This window comes from Bos taurus, chromosome 20 (genome assembly GCF_002263795.3).
Source record: "Bos taurus isolate L1 Dominette 01449 registration number 42190680 breed Hereford chromosome 20, ARS-UCD2.0, whole genome shotgun sequence".
In the NCBI taxonomy this organism is placed as follows: domain Eukaryota; kingdom Metazoa; phylum Chordata; class Mammalia; order Artiodactyla; family Bovidae; genus Bos; species Bos taurus.
The window spans coordinates 71,592,093-71,614,242 of NC_037347.1; the positions used below are offsets into that span (position 1 = coordinate 71,592,093).

Genomic DNA, 22,150 nt, shown 5'->3' on the forward strand with positions numbered 1-22,150 from the left:
CCTTGTTTTCACAAGCTGAAACACGAGAGCATGAAAGATTGATTTTTGAAAATATTCCTGAAATCTAAACTGCAGCTGGTGTTCCCTAGAAGTGGCTGTTTGGGCATCTCAGGTTCGGGCACCAGGGTCCACCCTGGGCTTGGCTGGAGCCGGTCGAGGAAGCAAGCTCAAACTGGGGAAGAAAACCTTGAATTTCCATCCTGTCCCCAGAGTCCCAAATCTGTGCTGTGACCTCTGCACCCAGCTGGCCCAGCCGGGGGGCTGCAGGAGGCGTGGGGAGTTGCCTTTCCACACCCTCTCTGGAGCCACTAAGCGTGACTCAGATGGTACTGTTTTCCCAATTCTTCCTTAGAATTACACTCCATAAACCCGGCAACTCCTATTTCTGGAAAGAAGTCCCACGGCCATGTCTCCTTTATAGCCCCCAATTGACCTCGGCCCAGCCAGGGCCTCCCCAGGATGGCCTGACCCACTGGCACCCTCGGTGCCTGGCCCTGGGCAGTGCCCAGCCCGGCTCTGGGTCAGGGGGCGTTGGTGAGGATGGAGCAAGCCCCCAGGGAGGGGCCCCCTGAGCTAGTCGGAGCCGCCTGAACCCAGCGGAGGGCCCACAGCGCCCACCCCTGAGCTGCGGATGGCAGGAGGGCTTCTCCGGCCACTTCTCAGGTGAGCGCCTGGGATCCCAGGACTCAGCCCAGGGGTGTCAGCTCCTGCCCGTGGGGCAGCCTGGGGCGAACCTGTCTCTGTGGCCTCCCCACCTCTTGTCCTTCCTGGAGCCACGTTCGCCCTCGTCTCACAGGTGGGGAAACTGAGCCACCGGAAGCCCACGTGCCCAATAGCGCCCCAGCCCCGTGAAGCGCCTGTGTCCCGGGAGCCTGGCACGCAGGGCGCCTGGTAAACCTCGTGCGCAGAGCCGGTCACCAGACACAGGGAGGATGCACCAGGGCCGGGCAGCACTGCAGAGAGCGTCCCACAGGCCTGGGAGTATGCCCACTGCTGGGCAGCAGGCCGACTCGCTGCCTGGGAACGCTGGTCTCCACCAAGGGCAACTCGGAGGCCATCCTGACGAACCTGGCTGTGGGGCTGGTGAGTGGCGTCCCTGGGGAGTCCCTGGCAGGGGTGACAGGTGATGAGGGTCCAGGGCCTGGGACATCTCAGGCCCTGAGTGGTGGTGCAGGGGAGGGATCTGTGCCCGCCGGGGCCCCAGCTACGGCCGTGCCCGCAGCCTCACTCAGGACAGTCCTGCGGGAGACGAACAAAGGCAGGTCCTGGCTCACCATGGGGCCTGGCCAGCTCCCACCTGGGCTTCGGTGTCCCCCGGAATCCAGTGCACCCCCCGAGAGGGCAGCGGTCTGCCAGGGCTGAGGCAGGGGCATCTGGGAGCCTGGGGACAAGCGTTTGGAGACTGAGGTTGCCCTGCCTGCCAGCTCCACCCCCTCACCAAGAAGGCCAGAGGCCCCAGCGCCCCCGCCCCCTCCCTGTGGCTCCCTAGCCTGCGGGAGACACCAAGGGCTTCCGGGGCCAGGTGGCCTCCCTGGGTCGTCTTCCTCCAGTGGGGAGGCTCCTCCAGGAACCTCGCTTCAGTTTGGGGGGTCTCTCAGGGGATTCTGGGCCAACAGGGGTGGCCGCCCTCAAAGAGGCCACAGGGGTCCCCAGACCCTGGGCTGCGTGAAGTGCTTGTGGCCTGCAGGATCTCGACAGAGGACCCCCCGCAACGGCCCCCCTCCTGTGACCAGCGAAGATTCCGGGGCAGGACGCTCTGAAGGGCCCAGGGACCGGGAGGCCAAGGAGCAGCCACGGGACGGCCTGGGTGCACGGGGGTGCCGGGGCTGGGGTCTGCCTCCTGCCCGGACACGGATGAGCGCCCCATGCTGCGCCAGCCCCTGCCCACCGCTGGCCTCTCGGGGGGTCATTCGGGACACCGCGGGCACGGTGCGTCCCGGCCTCCCCGGGCAGGGCAGCGGCGCTTCTGTCATCAAAGCCCCAGCAGAGGCGTCGGGCTGGGGGGACTGGGGCCCGCGCGGCAGGCCCCCCCGTGCTGACCGTCCCACGGACAGCGCCCTTTGTCCCCCAGCTGTCCTCCTGGCCAGAGGGGAGAGGCCCTGTGGGGGCCGGCAGGGCCGCGGCCGTGCCCCGGACACCGAGTCCCCCAGGAGCCGCCCTGTGCCGAGCAGTCTTGCGTGAGCGGCCCCGCCATCTAAAAGGCTAATTTGTGCAAATGAGTGTTCCACTCACCGGCCTCCGCCTAGGAATGCACCTTCCCACCACGCCGCACACATTCCTCTCCCGGAAACTTTCCATCCTCAGCCGGCCTGCTGGGGGCCCAGAGCCGGCCTCAGGGAAGCCGGCTCCCCGCGTGGCATCTGTCTGCCTTTGGGTCCAGGCGGTACCAGGGCCGATCAGGGCCACTTGACCAGGCGCTCGGGGGACGGAGCAGTTCCGAGGCCCAGGGAAGCAGGGCTCCAGGGTTCAGGACTCAGACTCTGCTCATCGGTTCTTCCGGCGAGTCCCACCCTGAGCCCACAGGGGGATGCCCCCACAGCAAAGCCCGTGGCGCCCCTGCTGATGGTCAGTCCCACAGGTGGAGGTCCCAAATTAGCCAGGGCGCCAGCCTGAGCTGCAACGGGGGCACGGGGGTCTGGTCCTGTTCCCAGCGCCAGCAGCCTCTGCCACCCCAGGCCCCGTCTTTCCAGGTGCCAGGGCCCCCCCAACCCAGCACCTCGGGGGCCATGAACTCCAGGCTCACAGAAGGCCTCTGACTCTGAAACCGAAGCCGGCCACGCAGATGCTGCTCACACTTAAGAATGAGGCCATAAGGGCAGGTGCACGACTGTGTTCACAGGCCCCTCTCCCAGCACGTCAGCAGGCGTTCCGAAGTTACTCCCAGACGAATATCTCCAGGCTCTTTTCTCTTTTTTCGGCCTTGCCGTGTGGCTGGCAGAACCTTAGTTCCACAACTAGGGACTGAGCCGCCCAGGGAATTACCACCCTGGAGGCTGTTTGAAGAACTGCTATCAGGAGAGAAAGTGTTTAAAAAGCTGACCCCTTAGGCTGAATGAAGTAAGTCAGAAAGAAAAACACCAATACAGTATATTAACGCATATATATGGAATTTAGAAAGATGGTAACGATGACCCTATCTGTGAAATGGCAAAAGAGACACAGATGTAAAGAACAGACTTCTGGACTCTGTGGGAGAAGGCGAGGGTGGGATGATTTGAGAGAATAGCATTGAAACATGTATATTATCATATGTGAAATAGATCGCCAGTCCAGGTTCGATGCATGAGACAGGGCGCTCAGGGCCAGTGCACTGGGATGACCCTGAGGGATGGGATGGGGAGGGAGGTGGGAGGGAAGGTCAGGATGGGGACACATTACACCATGGCTGATTCATGTCAGTGTATGGCAAAAACCACCACAATGTTGTAAAGCAATTAGCCTCCAATTAAGTCAATAAATTACAAAAAAAAAAGCTGACCCCTTCTCGGGGAACGGGGCTCATCCCCAGAGCGCGCGCGCCTGTGGCCCGTGGAGCACAGCAGCCTGTCTGGGAGCACGGAGGCCTGGGGGCAACGCCGGCTCTGAGCCCCGGCCTCTTAAGCCCGCTGCACACGCACACACCAAGCCCCGGGACCAATCCCAGCCGCCCCACCCTGCCGTCGTCCCCTGGCCTTCCCGGCGAGGGTTTGCGCTCAGCCTGGGCTGACACTATTGATTGCTGGGCCGGGGTGGTGGGGGCTGAGGGTGGGGCCAGGCAAGCAAGGCGCTCAGGCCCAAGGGGCGGGCCACGGGCTCTGGCACCCATGGCCGCGGGTGCTACACGCCGCCCTGGGAGGTTAGAGGAGCCGTGCATGGCTGTCACACCTGCCCCCATCACCGTCGGCTCCCGGGACAGGGACCCGCGGCGGGGCATGGTGCGGGGTGCAGACTCGGCAGGGCATTTACAGCCGTGCTCCGGGCGGGAGGCCACTCTGGGGAGCTCAGTCTGCTCAACACAAATAAGAGCTTGCCTGAGGCAGGTGGGGTCTAGGCCCAGCCGATCCCCCTAGGCCTTCTGGTTCCAGGGAAGCGTGAAGGTAGAGACCTCAGGAGCATCCCGGTTCCCCTGCCCCAGAGGGCGGAGGCACACTCAGCCAACTCCTTTCCTCTTCAGTGACATCCAGGAGCCGCAGTGACCAGGCCTGGGAGGGCGAAAGCCATCTCGAGCAGGGCCCAGCCCCGTGTGACCTGCAGGATTGGGCTGGCAGCCGCCCCCAGACATGTTGAACGCCCTTTCACGCACGGTGGGCAAAGCCCCATGGCCCCATGGGGGCCATGTTTCCTGGAGGATCAGACCCCCTGCTCACAAATGGTGGGTGGGGCAGGCGCTGGGGGTTCCCAGCTAGCACGCAGCCTTGGGGTCAAGCTGCAAGTCCTGTGGCATTGACTTTTGGGGTAAACGGGCCCTCCCAAAGGGGGCTTGGTGGGACTGGACCAGGCCCAGAGCCAATCTCTGAAATGTAGGAAAATCTGTCAATGGAGCCGACCCAAAGTTCAGCCCTACAAACCCACTGCACCCAGCTGGGACACATCCCAGAGTCCACAGGGGGCTTTGGGCCTGGGGGAGGACAGAGGAGGAGCCCTGGATGACCACTCACCTGTGAGAAGCCCTGGGGACTCCAACAACACCCTCAGTTCAGTTCAGTTCAGTTCAGTCGCTCAGTCGTGTCCGACTCTTTGCGACCCCATGAATTGCAGCACACCAGGTCTCCCTGTCCATCACCAACTCCCAGAGTTCACTCAGACTCACGTCCATCGAGTCAGTGATGCCATCCGGCCATCTCATCCTCTGTCGTCCCCTTCTCCTCCTGCCCCCAATCCCTCCCAGCATCAGAGTCTTTTCCAATGAGTCAACCCTTCGCATGAGGTGGCCAAAGTACTGGAGTCTCTGATTTAGCATCACTCCTTCCAAAGAAATCCCAGGGCTGATCTCCTTCAGAATGGACTGGTTGGATCTCCTTGCAGTCCAAGGGACTCGCAAGGGTCTTCTCCAACACCACAGTTCAAAAGCATCGATTCTTCGGCACTCAGCCTTCTTCACACTCCAACTCTCACATCCATACATGACCACTGGAAAAACCATAGCCTTGACTAGACGAACCTTTGTTGACAAAGTAATGTCTCTGCTTTTGAATATGCTATCTAGGTTGGTCATAACTTTCCTTCCAAGGAGTAAGTGTCTTTTAATTTCATGGCTGCAGTCACCATCTGCAGTGATTTTGGAGCCCCAAAAAATAAAGTCTGACACTGTTTCCACTGTTTCCCCATCTATTTCCCTTGAAGTGATGGGACCGGATGCCATGATCTTCGTTTTCTGAATGTTGAGCTTTAAGCCAACTTTTTCACTCTCCACTTTCACTTTCATCAAGAGGCTTTTTAGTTCCTCTTCACTTTCTGCCATAAGGGTGGTGTCATCTGCATATCTGAGGTGATTGATATTTTTCCTGGCAATCTTGATTCTGGCTTGTGCTTCATCCAGCCCAGAATTTCTCATGATGTACTCTGCATAGAAGTTAGATAAACAGAGTGACAATATACAGCCTTGATGTACTCCTTTTCCTATTTGGAACCAGTCTGTTGTTCCATGTCCAGTTCTAACTGTTGCTTCCTGACCTGCATACAAATTTCTCAAGAGGTAGGTCAGGTGGTCTGGTATTCTCATCTCTTTCAGAATTTTCCACAGTTTATTGTGATCCACACAGTCAAAGGCTTTGGCATAGTCAATAAAGCAGAAATAGATGTTTTTCTGGAACTCTCTTGCTTTTTAGATGATCCAGCAGACATTGGCAATTTGGTCTCTGGTTACTCTGCCTTTTCTAAAACCAGCTTGAACATCAGGAAATTCACGGTTCACGTATTGCTGAAGCCTGGTTTGGAGAATTTTGAGCATTACTTTACTAGCGTGTGAGATGAGAGCAATTGTGCGGTAGTTTGAGCACTCTTTGGCATTGCCTTTCTTTGGGATTGGAATAAAAACTGACCTTTTCCAGTCCTGTGGCCACTGCTGAGTTTTCCAAATTTGCTGGCATATTGACTGCAGCACTTTCACAGCATCATCTTTCAGGATTTGAAATAGCTCAACTGGAATTCCATCCCCCTCCACTAGCCTTGTTCGTAGTGATGCTTTCTAAGGCCAACTTGACTTCACATCTAGGATGTCTGGCTCTAGGTGAGTGATCACACCATTGTGATTATCTGGGTCGTGAAGCTCTTTTTTGTACAGTTCTTCTGTGTATTCTTGCCATCTCTTCTTAATATCTTCTTCTTCTGTTAGGTCCATACCATTTCTGTCCTTTATCGAGCCCATCTTTGCATGAAATGTTCCCTTGGTATCTCTAATTTTCTTAAAGAGTTCTTTGCTGCTGCTAAGTTGCTTCAGTCGTGTCTGACTCTCTGCGACCCCATGGACTGCAGCCTACCAGGCTCCTCCGTCCATGGGATTTTTCAGGCAAGAGTACTGGAGTGGGGTGCCATTGCCTTCTCCATGAAGAGATCTCTAGTCTTTCCCATTCTGTTGTTTTCCTCTATTTCTTTGCATTGATCGCTGAGGAAGGCTTTCTTATCTCTCCTTGCTATTCTTTGGAACTCTGCATTCAGATGCTTATATCTTTCCTTTTCTCCTTTGCTTTTTGCTTCTCTTCTTTTCACAGCTATGTGTAAGGCCTCCCCAGACAGCCATTTTGCTTTCTTGCATTTCTTTTCCATGGGGATGGTCTTGATCCCTGTCTCCTGTACAATGTCATGAACCTGCATCCATAGTTCATCAGGCACTCTGTCTATCAGATCTAGGCCCTTAAATCTATTTCTCACTTCCACTGTATAATTATAAGGGGTTTGATTTAGGTCATACCTGAATGGTCTAGTGGTTTCCCCTACTTTCTTCAATTTCAGTTTGAATTTGTCAATAAGGACTTCATGATCTGAGCCACAGTGAGCTCCTGGTCTTGTTTTTGTTGACTGTATAGAGCTTCTCTACACATGGACATACCAGATGGTCAACACCGAAATCAGATTGATTATATTCTTTGCAGTCAAAGATGGAAAGGCTCTATACAGTCAGCAAAAACAAGACCAGTAGCTGACTGTGGCTCAGACCATGAACTCCTTATTGCCAAATACAAACTTAAATTGAAGAAAGTAGGGAAAACCACTAGACCATTCAGGTATGACCTAAATCAAATCCCTTATGATTATACTGTGGAAGTGAGAAATAGATTTAAGGGCCTAGATCTGATAGAGTGCCTGATGAACTATGGAATGAGGTTCGTGACATTGTACAGGAGACAGGGATCAAGACCATCCCCATGGAAAAGAAATGCAAGAAAGCAAAATGGCTGTCTGGGGAGGCCTTACAAATAGCTGTGAAAAGAAGAGAAGCAAAAAGCAAAGGAGAAAAGGGAAGATATAAGCATCTGAATGCAGAGTTCCAAAGAATAGCAAGGAGAGATAAGAAAGCCTTCCTCAGCGATCAATGCAAAGAAATAGAGGAAAACAACAGAATGCGAAAGACTAGAGATCTCTTCAAGAAAATCAGAGATACCAAAGGAACATTTCATGCAAAGATGGGCACAATAAAGGACGGAAATGGAATAGACCTAACAGAAGCAGAAGATATTAAGAAGAGATGGCAAGAATACACAGAAGAACTGTACAAAAAAGAGCTTCACGACCCAGATAATCACAATGGTGTGATCACTCACCTAGAGCCAGACATCCTGGAATGTGAAGTCAAGTGGGCCTTAGAAAGCATCACTACGAACAAAGCTAGTGGAGGTGATAGAATTCCAGTTGAGCTATCCCAAATCCTGAAAGATGATGCTGTGAAAGTGCTGCAGTCAATATGCCAGCAAATTTGGAAAACTCAGCAGTGGCCACAGGACTAGAAAAGGTCAGTTTTCATTCCAATCCCAAAGAAAGGCAATGCCAAAGAATGCTCAAACTACCGCACAATTGCTCTCATCTCACACGCTAGTAAAGTAATGCTCAAAATCCTCCAAGCCAGGCTTCAGCAATATGTGAACCGTGAACTTCCTGATGTTCAAGCTGGTTTTAGAAAAGGCAGAGGAACCAGAGATCAAATTGCCAACATCCGCTGGGTCATAGAAAAAGCAAGAGAGTTCCAGAAAAACATGTATTTCTGCTTTATTGACTATGCCAAAGCCTTTGACTGTGTGGATCACAATAAACTGTGGAAAATTCTGAAAGAGATGGGAATACCAGACCACCTGACCTGCCTCTTGAGAAATTTGTATGCAGGTCAGGAAGCAACAGTTAGAACTGGACATGGAACAACAGACTGGTTCCAAATAGGAAAAGGAGTACATCAAGGCTGTATATTGTCACCCTGCTTATTTAACTTCTATGCAGAGTACATCATGAGAAATGCTGGACTGGAAGAAACACAAGCTGGAATCAAGATTGCCAGGAGAAATATCAATCACCTCAGATATGCAGATGACACCACCCTTATGGCAGAAAGTGAAGAGGAACTAAAAAGCCTCTTGATGAAAGTGAAAGAGGAGAGTGAAAAAGTTGGCTTAAAGCTCAACATTCAGAAAACGAAGATCATGGCATCCGGTCCCATCACTTCAAGGGAAATAGATGGGGAAACAGTGGAAACAGTGTCAGACTTTATTTTTTGGGGCTCCAAAATCACTGCAGATGGTGACTGCAGCCATGAAATTAAAAGACACTTACTCCTTGGAAGGAAAGTTATGACCAACCTAGATAGCATATTCAAAAGCAGAGACATTACTTTGCCAACAAAGGCCCATCTAGTCAAGGCTATGGTTTTTCCAGTGGTCATGTATGGATGCGAGAGTTGGACTGTGAAGAAAGCTGAGCGCTGAAGAATTGATGCTTTTGAACTGTGGTGTTGGAGAAGACCCTTGCGAGTCCCTTGGACTGCAAGGAGATCCCACCAGTCCATTCTAAAGGAGATCAGTCCTGGGTGTTCTTTGGAAGGAATGATGCTAAAGCTGAAACTCCGGTACTTTGCCCACCTCATGTGAAGAGTTGACTCATTGGGAAAGACTCTGATGCTGGGAGGGATTGGGGGCAAAAGGAGAAGGGGACGACAAAGGATGAGATGGCTGGATGGCGTCACTGACTCGATGGACGTGAGTCTGAGTGAACTCCAGGAGTTGGTGATGGACAGGGAGGCCTGGTGTGCTGCGATTCATGGGGTCGCAAAGAGTTGGACACGACTGAGCGACTGATCTCTCCCTGATAGAGCTTCTCCATCTTTGGCTGCAAAGAATATAATATAACAACACCCTAGATCTGCATGAACAGCGACTCGGAACACAGCAGGGCAGGGGAGAGCAAGCAGGGACCACGGGAAATTGGACGGGAGGTCCCCGTGTGGCCACTGCTGCCAGGCCAGCCCTGCCTGTGTCTCCAGGGCTCTGCCGTGCCATTCTGACATGCATGTGCAAGGACCCACTTCCTGTGTGTTGACTGGGCACTGGGGTGTCGCTGCTACGCACACAGCCTAGGGGGTCAAGATAACCTTTGCTGACGGGAAGTGAATAAAGAAGAAACTCCTGGGAAATGAGTGAGTCCCAAAGGCAGAAGAAAACATTTGTGCGCATGGAGGTATTTGAGCTAAGCCTGAGCAAGCGACAGAACAGAGTGGAGCTGAGCCCCGGGTGAGCGCTGTGGTGGCCGAGAGACGGACGCCTGCTGCCCAAGCGTGCGGCAGGAGGCCCCCTGGCAACGCCTGGGCCCTGACCCACGGTCGCCAGTCACACACTGCTGGTTACAGGTATGTGCGCGAACATAAACCCCGTCAGACCCGACGAAAAAGCCAACGACGCGCTTGGAAAATAAAGACACAGGTTGAGAGCCAAAGAAAGGAGCAGGGTGCTCCACGCACACATCATCAGAAGCGTCTGCAGGGCGCCAGAGGAGACCTCAGGCAGGACTGCCAGGAGAGAGGAGGGCCTTCCACGAGGACACAGCCGCCTGCAGCACGGCTTGAACACAGAGAGCAGAAGCTACAGACTGAAGCACAGACAATTCGCCTCCAGAGAAGACGGTTTTAGCATTTCTCTCAGGTACTGAAATCAGTAAAAGCACAGACTTGAACAGCACAATTAATCAACTTGACCAAATGGACTAATAATGGAATGCTACATCCTTCAACTGCAGAACACACACCTTTATCAAGCGTCCGTGGAATATTTACCAAAACAGCCCAGACTCTAAATCACAAACAGGTTTAGCAAGCGTAGAAGGGCTGAAACCACGCGGTGTACATCTCTGGCCATGCTGGGATTTTGATTAGATTTCAGTGACAGGAAGACAGCAGGAAACACCCTGCCCCCAAATATTTGGGAACTTAGCGATTGCCACATAAGCCTCACACATCTAAGTGACCTTTGTCAAAGGAGAAACGACAATGGAAATAAGAAAATATTTTGAACTGATAAGGAAAAGCACAACATATTAAATCCACCAGAATGCAGAAAAGTAGTTTTCAGGGGAAGCTTTACAACTTTTTTTTACTGGAAAAGTCATACATTAAAAAAGAGAAACACTGAAAATCGGTGAACTAAGGTTTCAGTTCAAGAAGCTAGAAAGAGAGCATCAGAGAAAATCAGAGAAGGAAAGAGAGTGACAGCCATGCCTCTGAAGCAGGAGGAGGACGGCAGAGAGCGTCGGCAGGGCCGGAGCCCGGGGCGCCGAGCAGGCTCTGGTGTGGACAAGCCCCCAGCAGGGCTCACCCCCTCGAGGGGGGAGACGGGAGTCACCAGCACGAGCAAGCAGAGCGGCACATCACCCAGAAACGTACAGACTCAAAAGGGATCGCAAAACACGATGGGGGCTTCCCCGGTGGCTCAGTGGTGAAGGATCCGCCTGCCAATGCAGGAGACACGGGTTCTGTCCCTGGTCCGGGAAGATCCCACAGCAGTGGAGCAGCCAAGCCTGGAGCCACAACTACTGAGCCCCGAGAGTCCTGGCGCCTGGGCTCCACCGTGAGACACCAGCGCGCCACGTCGAGACAGCAGCCCCACTCAGCGCAACTAAAGAAGAGCCCACACAGCACTACGACCAGGCACAGCCGCAGAGAAACAAATAACAAAAAAAAGCAACACTCTGGTGAGCTTTGCATCACATAAACACGATGTTTTTGATGAAAAGGCAAAATCCTTGAAAATTCAATTTACCAACATGGACACAGACAAAACACAAAGTCTGAACAGTCTGAGATTTATGGATGAAATTAAATCTATAAAGCTTTTGCACCTAGAAAAGTCCCTGGAGAATTCTCCCACAGCGTCTTGTATATCTTGCACGTCTGGAGTTTTCCAGAGGTATTTCTTACGTTTGATGTTGTGTAAATAGTACTTTTCAATTAGCTTTCACTTCCTAAAGAATTTGCTGCTGGGGGCAGAGCTGGAAGCGGTTTGCAGCTGGCAGCCTTGCACATCCACTGTTTAATTCTAACCGTGTGTCCAAGTTCTTGGGACGTTGCCTGTGGGCAGCAATCTCACCTGCCAACACGGCCAGTTTGCTCTCCCCACCATTCCTAGCCCTTCTGTTCTCTCTCTGAAGACAGCGGGCAGGTGCCCTTGACAGGTCCTGGCCTTGGGACAGCCTCTCAGAGCTTCTCCACTAACTATTCAGTGATTGAAGATACTACTTATGATGTCAGACGAATGATAAAACTCACTCGGTTCTAAGTTTGCTACACTTTTCTTCTTGCCTTTCTTGGCCAGAGTGGATTTTCAATTTTAGCGAAGGCTCTTTTGGCCTCTGTTGGTGGTCACAGGGTAAGTCCAGAAGTCAGGCTGTCCTGGGCTCCATGGGCTGGCCTGGGGGCTGGGGGGGGCAGGTCACCAGGCATGAGGTCCAAGGTGCCCCCACCTGAGGGGTTTTCATGGGTCCCAGGAGCACGGGCTGTGGGCAGGGTCCAGGGAGGGGGAGGATCGGCATGGCCCCTGGTCAGGGTCTGCACTCAGCCCAGCCCCTGAAGTCCGGACTGTGCATCGCCCTGGGGGGCCCACGAGCCCTGGAAACTCCATCCCACCTTGGACCCGGGTCTGGTGGTGGGACCTGGCAGTGACGGGAGTGTGAGTCCGACCCCAGGGCTGAGGAAAGGCCACGTGGGGGCTCATCACCAGAATCAAGCCCGTCGGGCTTGACCGTGGACTCCCAGACTCCAGTCCTGTGAGAAAACAGGTTTCTGATGATTACCCCATCCCATCTGGGGCGCTTCTTTCTGAGGCCACGTGTCTGCAGGCAGACCCCCTGGTGACCCAGGCCGGGGGGACAGAGGGGAGGCGGGCAGAGGGGGCGGCTCATGGCTGTCTGAAGGCCGCTGTGAGCAGGGCGGTCATCAGGGTCCTGAGGACGCTTCTCAAGGCACCCCCCCAAAATGCAAACAGCCCTCTGGGTGCACTTGGTCTCGCCACTTGTCCCTCTGTGGATGGCAGCCTGGGACCAGGGCAGGCTGCAACCCTGCCTAAAACCACATACTCTGTTAGAGGCTGCCCACCCACCCACGGCCGCAGTCCAGGGGGTGACACTGGAGAAGTGGTCAGGGGGAGGGGCCGGCAGCTGGGCGCAGGGTTGGGAGGGGTCAGGAGGGGACGGTGCACACCCCACACCATGATGCTGACCAGGCTCTCTGGGGAGGCTGGCACGGTTCTCAGACCATCCATCCTGGAGACGCATTCATCCTGCAGATGCCCACAAACACAGCCACGCAGCCAGATTCCTCACCTGAGCGCTGCCCGCTGCACGAGCTGCCCCAGGGCTCACCCACCACTGCAGGGGCTCGCTTCCCTTCCTCTGTCCCTGGCAGCCTGTGGTCACCTCTGTAACACCCTGGCCATGGCCAACGACGGCACTGCAGAATCTGTGAGTCCGCACAGTAACACTCTGCTCTTCTGCCCCTTGAACGGCTCCGTGGGTCTCAGAACAGCCCCTCTCAGGAGGAATGCCGTGAGTTCTTAGGACGGGGGACCAAACCCCAGGGGCTGACAGGACACGCGGGGCACGCATCATCCCAGCAGAGATGGGAGTGTCCTGTGTGATGGGAACACGCAGAGACCACTCTTCTGAAGGCTTCGCCCGGAGCCCCCAGAAAGGAGCAGCGTGGACTGGGCTGCAAGCACCCGAGCTGCTTCGGCGGCTGTCTCTGCGAGGAGGCTGAGGGTGGAGGTGGGGACAGACACACGGCCACGGCTGAGCCGCCACAGCCCAGTGCTTGGGCCGTGTTCCTGCTGCTGGGGGCCGCCCCCACCCCGTGCTCATGGCAACCTTTGAGGCTGGCCTTCCTCCCCCTGCCAGGACCCCCAGGCTACCTCAAGGCAGAGGGACACCCAGGGAGCACTGAGGCCCTTGGCAGCATCTTCCCAAAGAGCCAGCCAGCTTCACCCACCACTCAGAGCTCAGCCACTCAGCAAGCTCCCCCGTGGAGCAGAATTTGAACTTGCTTTCTCTCCACCACACCACTGGTGGCCACTTCCCACCAGCAAGAAACAGGAGAGGACCCAAGGGATAGTCACAGTGTTCAAGTCTCCTGGGACCCTGACACAGACTCAGGTATTAAAAGATGCCCCCACCCACCTCTGCACTCACGCATCTGCCCACCCGTCTGTCCCTGCATCCAACCAGCATCTCCCAGGGGCTCTGTGTGTCGGGCAGTTTCAGGGCCTTTGTGGAGCCCTTCACTCGTGGAAAGATGTTCCCACGGGGACAGCAGACCTGCCCGGAGCCTGGAGGAGGGGGGGCCCGAGTCACCCCCGTGAGCTGAGATTAGCGGCGGCGGGAGCAGAAGGTGACATGAGACCAGGCGCCTCAGGAAGCAGCGGGGACGCTGACGGGGTCCCCAGGGCAGGTGCTGAGGGGCTCAGGGAGGGGCCGGGGCCTGTCCTCTCAGAGCGGGGCCCACAGGAGCAGACGGGCCACTGAAGGAGGCGCAGGGCTCTGAGCCTCTGTGGGCTGGCCACGGGCACTGAGCAGCCGGCAGGCTTTGGGGAGTTCTGAAGGTGCTGTGGAGGGTACGCTGGGGGCTCAGAGGCTGGGGGCCCAGAGGCCAGAGGGACTGGGGGCTGAGGGACCAGAGGCCAGGGGCCTGGAGGCCTGGAGGCGGGGGTGGGGGGAACTAGAGGCCAGGGGCCTGGAGGCGGGGGAAACTGGAGGCTGAAGGATTGGAGGCTGGGGGATTGGAGATTAGGGGATTGGAGGCCGGGGGACCGGAGGCTGGGGGATTGGAGGCTAGGGAGCTGGAAGCTGGGGGATTGGAGGCTGGGGGATTGGAGGCCGGGGGCCTGGAGGTGGGCGCCTGCTTCTGAGTGCTGGGGGAACCACTGGCAGAGGAGCCGTGGTGGGCTCTGGGAGACAGGGTGGGGCGTGTGCCTCTCCCGGGCCAGATGCGCCGTCCAGCTGGCAGCAGAGGCTGGCCGGGGCTGAGGCCTGGTGGTGGAGCTGGCCAAGCCCTGGGGGAGAAAGGGCCCCAGAGTCCCTCCACTGGAGGTCCAGGGATGGGGGGCAGCGCGGAGCTCCCAGGTCAGAGGGAGGGGCCCTCAAGAAAGGAGGAGGGGAGCCCCCGGGGGGAGGGCAGAGGGGCTTGGTTCCGCCCACCTGAGGCTCTGGGGGGAGGCCCCGGTTTGTCGCCCGGGGGCTCCCATCAGGAAACACAGGTTCCAGGCGGACACAACGGCAGGTGGCTGGAGGCCTGGCCCTTGCCCGGCAGGCTGCCGGGAGGCTCCGGAGGGCCCCTCGCCCGGCCTGGAGGGCTAAGGAGCGCCCGCAGTGGTGCCCACAGCGGCCCGGGCACCTCTGGAGGCCGGTCAAGGGCCGCCGAGGGGCGCCCAAGGCACCGCGCCCCGACCCCGCCGGGGGTATCCCGGGCCCCCGCCCCCAGCCCCTCCCGCGCTGCCCTCCCCGTCAAGGCGAGGCGGCCAGCGAGGCTGCGCCCTCCGCCCGGGTCCCAGGAGGGCGGGAGGAGGAGCGCGCGGGGCGAGGACGGAGCGGCGGATGAGGGGCAGGGGGCGCGCCGGTGGGAAGCTGGGACCGGCGGCCGGCCGGGCCGGGTGGGTGTGCGCCGGCGGCGGGCGGGCTGGCGGCGAGCCGGCGGCTGGGTCTGCGCTCGCGTGAGCGCGGGGCGGGCGGGAAGGCTCCGCCCCGGGGCGGGAGGGGGCCGCCGGATTAAAGGCCACCCCGGCGGGCGGGGATCCGGACAGCAGCCTGCGCCCAGAGCGCGCTCGGCTCCGCGCAGCCCAACGCGAGTCCCGCGAGCGTCCCGCCGAGCGCACCAGGGCTCCCGCGTCATGAGCATCCGGACAAGGCGCTGAGCGACCACAGAGATGTTGGGGCGCTGGGCTCCGGGTCCCGGATGGGGGGTCCTGCTGGCGCTGCTGCTGGCGCTGGGCGAGCTGCCGCGAGCGCGGGGCGTGGAAGAGGAGCCCGGCGACGCGCACGGGGGGACACAGGGCTTCCAGGTGGTCACCTTCAAATGGCACCACGTCCAGGACCCGTACATCATCGCGCTGTGGATCCTCGTGGCCAGCCTGGCCAAGATCGGTAAGCTGCCCGGGGCTCCGCGGGCGCGGCGGCAGGCCCCCTCCTGCGCCCCCAGGGAACAGCTGGCCGTCCGCGCCGCCTTCCTCCCCGGCTCCGCCGGCTCCGCGGTCTTCCTTGTGGAAGGGGCGCGTCTCAGCCGGCTTCCGGGAGGTCAGGTCGGGGACCGCAGCGGCCAGTCCCGGGACTCAGGTAGCGCAGGCAGAGGCTCAGAGACCGGCGAGCCTGGCCGGACCCGGAGCGCGTTGCGCGTGGCCGACAGTAACCTGGTCCTGGCCGGGCGGGCGCAGCCTCTTCCCGTCCCTGGCTCCCCGGTCTCCGCAGTCCCGGCTGCTTCTGCCCGCAGACGCCCATGGTTACTCCGCGCTGGGGCTCCGGCAGCCAGCTTTTCTGTGTGTTGGGCTTGTCCGGGTTAGTGTAGGACGGAGGGAATGTCCTTGCCTTCCAGTGCCGGAGCACTCCGTCCCCAGTGCAGAAAGAAAAACGGTGCCACTCAACACGAAGTGCAGTGAAATCCTATTTACAGGAGCGAGTTTTCCATTGACAGTGTTTCTCTATTAAAAATCCTGGTCTGAAAGATCGCTCTTCTCTTGACTTGCTCCACTGAGCCGGCAAAGTGGGAATTGCAGGAAACTCCAGGCAAGGTGACAGGAAGGTCAGCTTTCTCAGGAGCAGCTGAGGACGAAAGTTTCCACACCAGGGAGGGTCTTCCGGGGTGGTGGACATGTGATGGCGTGTGTGTCTTAGCAAGTGAAGCGGGGGAAACTCTGTTGGCGGGGGGTCTGAGGACACCCCCACACACTCACAGAACAGCCGGGACTGGGACGGGTCAGCAGTGGTTTCCAAATGGGGGTCTGGGGGGCACGGCCTCCTCAGCAGGATGGGAGGGGCAGGCTCTGGGGAGAGTCTGTCCGAGGACTCTGGACCTGGCTTGGGGGGTTCCTGGTGGCGGCTGGTTACAGATTGCTTCTGCTTCAGCCTCGCCTGCGTGTGTCCGCTCTGCCAACCAGCTTCCTTTTAAGTCCGTCACGTCGTTCTATTTCTTCAAGCTCTCTGGTCTCTTCCTTACCACTCTGATGTCTGTTCAGTTCCCTGGCCATGCCTACCCGGCCCTGAGTGCCCTCCACTCGCTGGCTTTTTGTGGGAGTTCCTGATGTCAGAAGTGAAATGTGAGCAAGAGGATATGGTCTCACATGCTAAGTCTGCCCTGGATGTCTTCGCCTCGGGGAACCTGCCAACACTGGTCACTTGCTGGGCAGGTCCAGCCTCCCCGGGGCTCTAGGAGCACCCTGACCTGAGGCTCCTCTGGGAGCAAATTGCACAAAACTTTCTGTGCAAGTCCAGCCCCGGTCCAGACGAGGGGCATGCACGTGGAGGGCTGGTGTTACTCTCCAGGAAGAGCCTGCCCCCTGTCTTCCGGGCACTCCTCCTGAGGGGACCTTCTCTCGGGGGGGGGGGGGGGGGGGGGGGGGGTGCTGCCTGCTCCAGCCTGCTCCGTCCTGAGTCTTGAGGGGGGTCTTCCTGCCCCACCCCTTGCCCTTTCAACAGCTCCACCTGAGGGGAACTGCTGGTTCCACTTGAGGGGGCGCGAGGCAGACGTTGGGGGAGGCTTGGGTGGGCATGCCAAGGAAACTGAGGGGGGCCCCAGAGAGACCGGAGGGACTGCCCTCCGCCCTGGGCCCCCACGCTGCCCTGCATTTGGTGGCTCCCCCTCCCTGCTTTCTCATCGTAGAACACAAGCCGGGCCCACCCCCCACGCCCAGACCCCTCCCAGCCTCGCCCCGTCCTCCGGGACCTGCTGCACTGACTCCCGTGGGTCCCCAGGGCCCGCGCCTGGGCGTCCTGTGACCCCCACCTCCAGAGCCCCCTCCTTCCGGCTCTGTCCCCTCCTGGCCCCTCAGCTGGTCCCCCCCTTGCAGCTCCGCCAGGCCTCCCCACCCGCACCCAGCCACCTCCAAGTACCCATGTGCCCGGGGACCCCGCAGGGGGCAAGTCCTCCTTCTCGGCCAGCCCAGGGCCCTGGGTGGGTGACGTGCTCCCCGGGGGTCTTGAGTCTGCAGCCACTGACCAGGACCCACTGGGGCCTCGGAGCAGGCTGGATTCCTTCTTCCTCTTCCCGTTCTGTCTCCTTCGCCTCCTCTGGGGGCCGATGCTCCGTGGGCCCACATCGACCGAGCTGGATCCTGAAGCTGGGGCCACACTGAGTGGGAGTCCGCCTGGGATGGGGTATCCGGGCAGCTTCCAGAACCAGGGCCTAGAGGTGGGCAGAGGGCAGGATCCCCCTTCCCTGCCCTCCCCCCTGGCCGCGGTGTTCCCAGGGCGGGGGGCGGGGGGTGAGGGCAGCACTGACTTTTGGCCAGAGCTGCTGGGAGGTGTGATTTCTCCTCCTGAGCCAGGAGCCCCAGGGGCAGGCGAGGATTCACCACCTCCCTCCCCACCGCCTCTCTCAGGGCGGCTCCCAAGCCACCCCCCGCCCCGACCCCAGCAGAAACACTCCAGGGAAGACGAGTGCATATGGGCCCTCCTGGCTTCAGAGGAGGCGGCTTGGGTGGGGGGCTGGCAGGGGCGGAGGCCCCAGCCGCGGTGGTCCTCGGAGGCCTTGGCCCTGCCCACGCGGCCCCTGGGTTTGCAAGGGGTTCAGTCACCTCCTCCCTCTTCACCAGCCTGGGAGGAAGGGGCTCTGCAGGGGGCTCAGGGGGAGTCTTTCCTAATCAGAAGGGTCCCCTGGGCACCCTGAGGAGTAGCTGGGGGCCTCGGGTGTGACCCTCTTCACACACACACCCAGCCCCGCCCAGACCTGGGACTCAGAGGCCGCAGCAGCCTGGCCCCTGGAGACGCGAGACCCTCTCCTGTCCGTGTGCCCGCTGGACTCCAGCCTTGGGGTTACAGCTCCTCATCCGCCCAGGCTCTGCTCCCCCGGCCCCGGTGCCTGTCACCTGGAAAGCACTGTCACCGCAGCTTCTCATCGGGTCAGCGCGACTGTGGTCCAGCCCAGCCCTGCCAGGGGAGGGGGCACAGACCCCCGCACTGGGACACCCAGGGCCTCTGTGCTGACTGGATGCCATGTCCATGGTTTCTCTCAAGTGCAGTCTCCGGGCGCCGGTGTGGCCCCTGGGTGCTGGTGTGGGCCCCGAGCACCAATTGGGCCCCTGGGTGCCAGTGTGGGCCCCTGGGTGCCAGTGTGGCCCCCGGGCGCCGGTGTGGCCCCTGGGTGCCATTGTGGGCCTCTGGGTGCCAGTGTGGCCCCCGGGCGCTGGTGTGGGCCCCGGGCACCAATTGGGCCCCTGGGTGCCAGTGTGGGCCTCTGGGTGCCAGTGTGGCCCCCGGGCGCTGGTGTGGGCCCTGGGCACCAGAGCGGGCCCCGAGGCGTGCTCCTGGGCTTTGGGGAGTGGCGGACAGTGCTGACCTCCTGGAGTCGAAACCAGGCGCCTGTGGGAATTCCCCGGTGGTGCGGTAGTGAGGGCTCTGCTCTCACAGCCGAGGGCCCTGCTCCTATCAGCACCCCACTGCTGTGTCCAGCCCCTGTTCCTCTTTCCTGTGGGAGCACCCTCCTCCTGCGGCTCCCACTGAATTTTCCTCGAACCCCTGAGGGGGTCTGTGAGAGGGTCTGGAGGAGGGGTGACCGGGAAAGGCTGGGTGAGCCGCAGGACAGCTTGGTGGGTGCTCCCTGGTGTAGACGAGCCCGTGGGCCCTAGTGGACCCCAGCCTGGCAGGACAGATGGATCAAGGCCCTTTGGCCAAGGCCTGGGATCAGGGCCGCTCCCTGGAGTTGCCACAGGTGCGGCATTCCTATGCTGCAGTTGTAAAGTCTCCCTTCTCAGGAACCGCCTGCAGGAGAATTACTGTGGCTGTAAAACAATCGGCATTTGGAGCTAAGGTGTCTCTCTGGAGTGTCCCGGGGACGAGGGGCAAAGGTTGGGAGGTGCTGACACCCCGGTCCTGCCTGCTCGGCAGATGGGACGCCCTGGGGAGCCGTCTGTCTGGCAGCTTCCCACAAAGGCGTCCGAGAGAACCACAGGGACGATAAGACAGGGGCCCAAGCTTGCTGACCCCTCTGCTGGGCCCTCCCGGCCCCATGCCCGACCGGACCCCGCATCGTCTGCCCAGCCTCCCAGCGCCCTTAGCGGGAGCATGGAGCAGCCAGGGTCCCCGCAAGCCAGGGCCAGCTCCCCTGGGCCCTCCTCCACGCACCCCGCCATCCCTCAGGGAAGGGGCTCCTCTGTCTCCGCCCCTGCTGGGCCCGGGGACTGACTTCCCCGCACTGGGGCCCAGGCTGTGGGGTCCTCCCTGGGCTGAGGGGGGCTCAGCTGGGGGCCCCGCCCCTGCACCAGGAAGCCTTGGGGGTGGCCTGGGTGCACTCCTGAGAGAAACCCGCTTCGCCAGGGTGGCTACACACCTGCGCCTGCTCCATCCAAACCCCCCTCGCCGACCCTGCCCATGGTCTCCTGTCCCTGCTCCACCCCCTCTCATGCTGGGAAGTCTGTCTCCCTCTATCTGTTCAGGGCGGGGGGTCAGAGGGGTGCCAGGGGAACCCAGGGGCCTGCGAAGGTCACTCTCCCCACCAGTCCTGCCTGCAGAACCCATCAGATGGGCCCTCAGGTCACCCCTCAGCACCCAGGCCTTCTGTCTGAGGCAGGGCAGCCCCGTAGAGGCGGCACAGAGCCCCAGGTCTGGAGGCCAGCCCGCCCGGCCCTGCTCCTGTAGGTCTCCGCGGACACGTGTGCTTGGCCGGATAGCACTGGACAGTGAAGGGACAGACACAGCAAACCCTCCAGGAGCTGGCCCAGCAAGAGGCTCCTGAAGCTCCTCAAATTCTGAACCGAATTATCACACAGCCTCCCGTGAGGCGTGCATCCGGCGACCACCTGGCGGGCTCGCGAGGCTGGACCTACTCAGAGCCCCGTGGGCGTGGCGGGGCTCTGGGGTTCTGCGGCGGGGGCAGCTCACCCCTGAGGCCTGGCCCATAGCAGCTCTCCCACGAGCTGAAATTCTGTGCATTCACACCCAGTCCTGCCTTCTGGCACAAGACTGGACAGAGCAGACCCACAGGCTCAGACGCGCGGGCCAGAGCGTCTGCACGGCCAGCTCACGCGCCCCCGTGCGAATCCTGGCCGGGTGCACGCGCAGTGATGACCTCTGGGCCTGAGCGTTTGTTTATCGCTGAGGCCGACGCGCTGGATTCTCTGCAGCTGTAGCTCCTGGCGCTCGTTTAACAGTCATTTTGCCAACACTAATGCTGCCACGTGCCTGGTGGTGCCACGGCTTCCGATAAGACAGAGCAGACCTCCCTCAGAGTGCGTCAGTCCCCAGGGGCAGGCGACAGCCGCGGGACCTGGCACCATGTGCCAGCGAGGGCAGGGAGGGCGGGCAGGGGCCTGGGCAGGAGAGAGCCCGTGGCTGGTGGGCGCCTCCAGGGTCCAGGTGGGCCTGAGGTGGCCCAGGGTCCAGGTGGCCCTGAGGTGGCCCAGGGTCCAGGTGGCCCTCAGGTGGCTCCAGGGTCCAGGTGGGCCTGAGGTGGCCCAGGGTCCAGGTGGCCCTGAGGTGGCCCAGGGTCCAGGTGGCCCTGAGGTGGCCCAGGGTCCAGGTGGCCCTCAGGTGGCCCAGGGTCCAGGTGGCCCTCAGGTGGCCCAGGGTCCAGGTGGCCCTGAGGTGGCCCAGGGTCCAGGTGGCCCTCAGGTGGCCCAGGGTCCAGGTGGCCCTGAGGTGGCCCAGGGTCCAGGTGGCCCTCAGGTGGCCCAGGGTCCAGGTGGCCCTGAGGTGGCCCAGGGTCCAGGTGGCCCTGAGGTGGCCCAGGGTCCAGGTGGCCCTCAGGTGGCTCCAGGGTCTTGCGAAGGCCCTGAGGTGGCTGTCGGGGGCGCGTTCTGGCCTCCAGGCCCCTGGTGCCCTGGGGCGGGGTGAGGTCCATCTCACCTCTGCCAGTCTGACCGGCCTGTGGAGCCAGGGCTGAGGCCCCGGGTGGTGCCTCAAGGTCGTGGGGTCTGTCCTTGGGACTGCTGTGTCTCAAGTCCACACCTGCAGGCCAAGCGTTTACGTGCCCGTTCTGGAAAGAATGGAGAGGCCCTGGGGCTCGCTGGACACGGGGTTCAGAGTCCAGGCTGAGGGGTCAGGTGGTGGCCAGGGTGCAGGCTTCCTGTCTGGGGGACAGTCAAGACGGGCCGCAAAGGGTGGGGCTGGCAAAGCGAGAGGGGCTGGGGAAGGTGGTTCGGGCGAAGACGCCAACCAGGGAGCAGAGCGTTGCTGAGAGGGATGGCCGGCAGGGCCCGGGGAGCCTGCGGGGCGTCAGTGGGGAAGGGGACAGGCTGGGGGCATGGCCTCGGGGCGGCCTTGAGCCCGGTGGGCCAGGCCCCAGTCAGACTCTGTGCTTCAGGCGCAGACGTGGCCCGGGCAGGGGAGGCTGGGTGTGGGCTCGCGGAGGAGGGCGGGGCAGGCTCCCTTTCCTCCTGGATAAGTCGGGAAGCTCCAGGGAGCTCGCCACCTGCAGAGATACCCTGCCGAAGTCCAGCCAGTTGTGAGCTCTCAGCCGGGAAAGAGAGGCAGGACATGGAAGCTGGAAACGTCTGTCTCCAGCAGCTTTCGG

At 59.9% G+C, this 22,150-nt stretch overlaps 1 protein-coding gene across 2 annotated transcripts in view; it reads left to right on the top strand.

Moving 5' to 3' along the window:
- Positions 1–15,244: 15,244 nt before the first annotated feature.
- SLC9A3 (solute carrier family 9 member A3) overlaps positions 15,245–22,150 on the top strand; it is a 38,151-nt gene continuing 31,245 nt past the window's right edge. The window contains exon 1 of one of the 2 annotated variants that reach the window (XM_059878675.1): positions 15,245–15,576. In XM_059878675.1, the coding sequence (XP_059734658.1) occupies positions 15,360–15,576 (217 nt within the window). In that variant the 5' untranslated portion in view covers positions 15,245–15,359. The remainder of the gene's footprint in view (positions 15,577–22,150) is intronic. The other variant, NM_001192154.2, reaches the window with a different exon arrangement.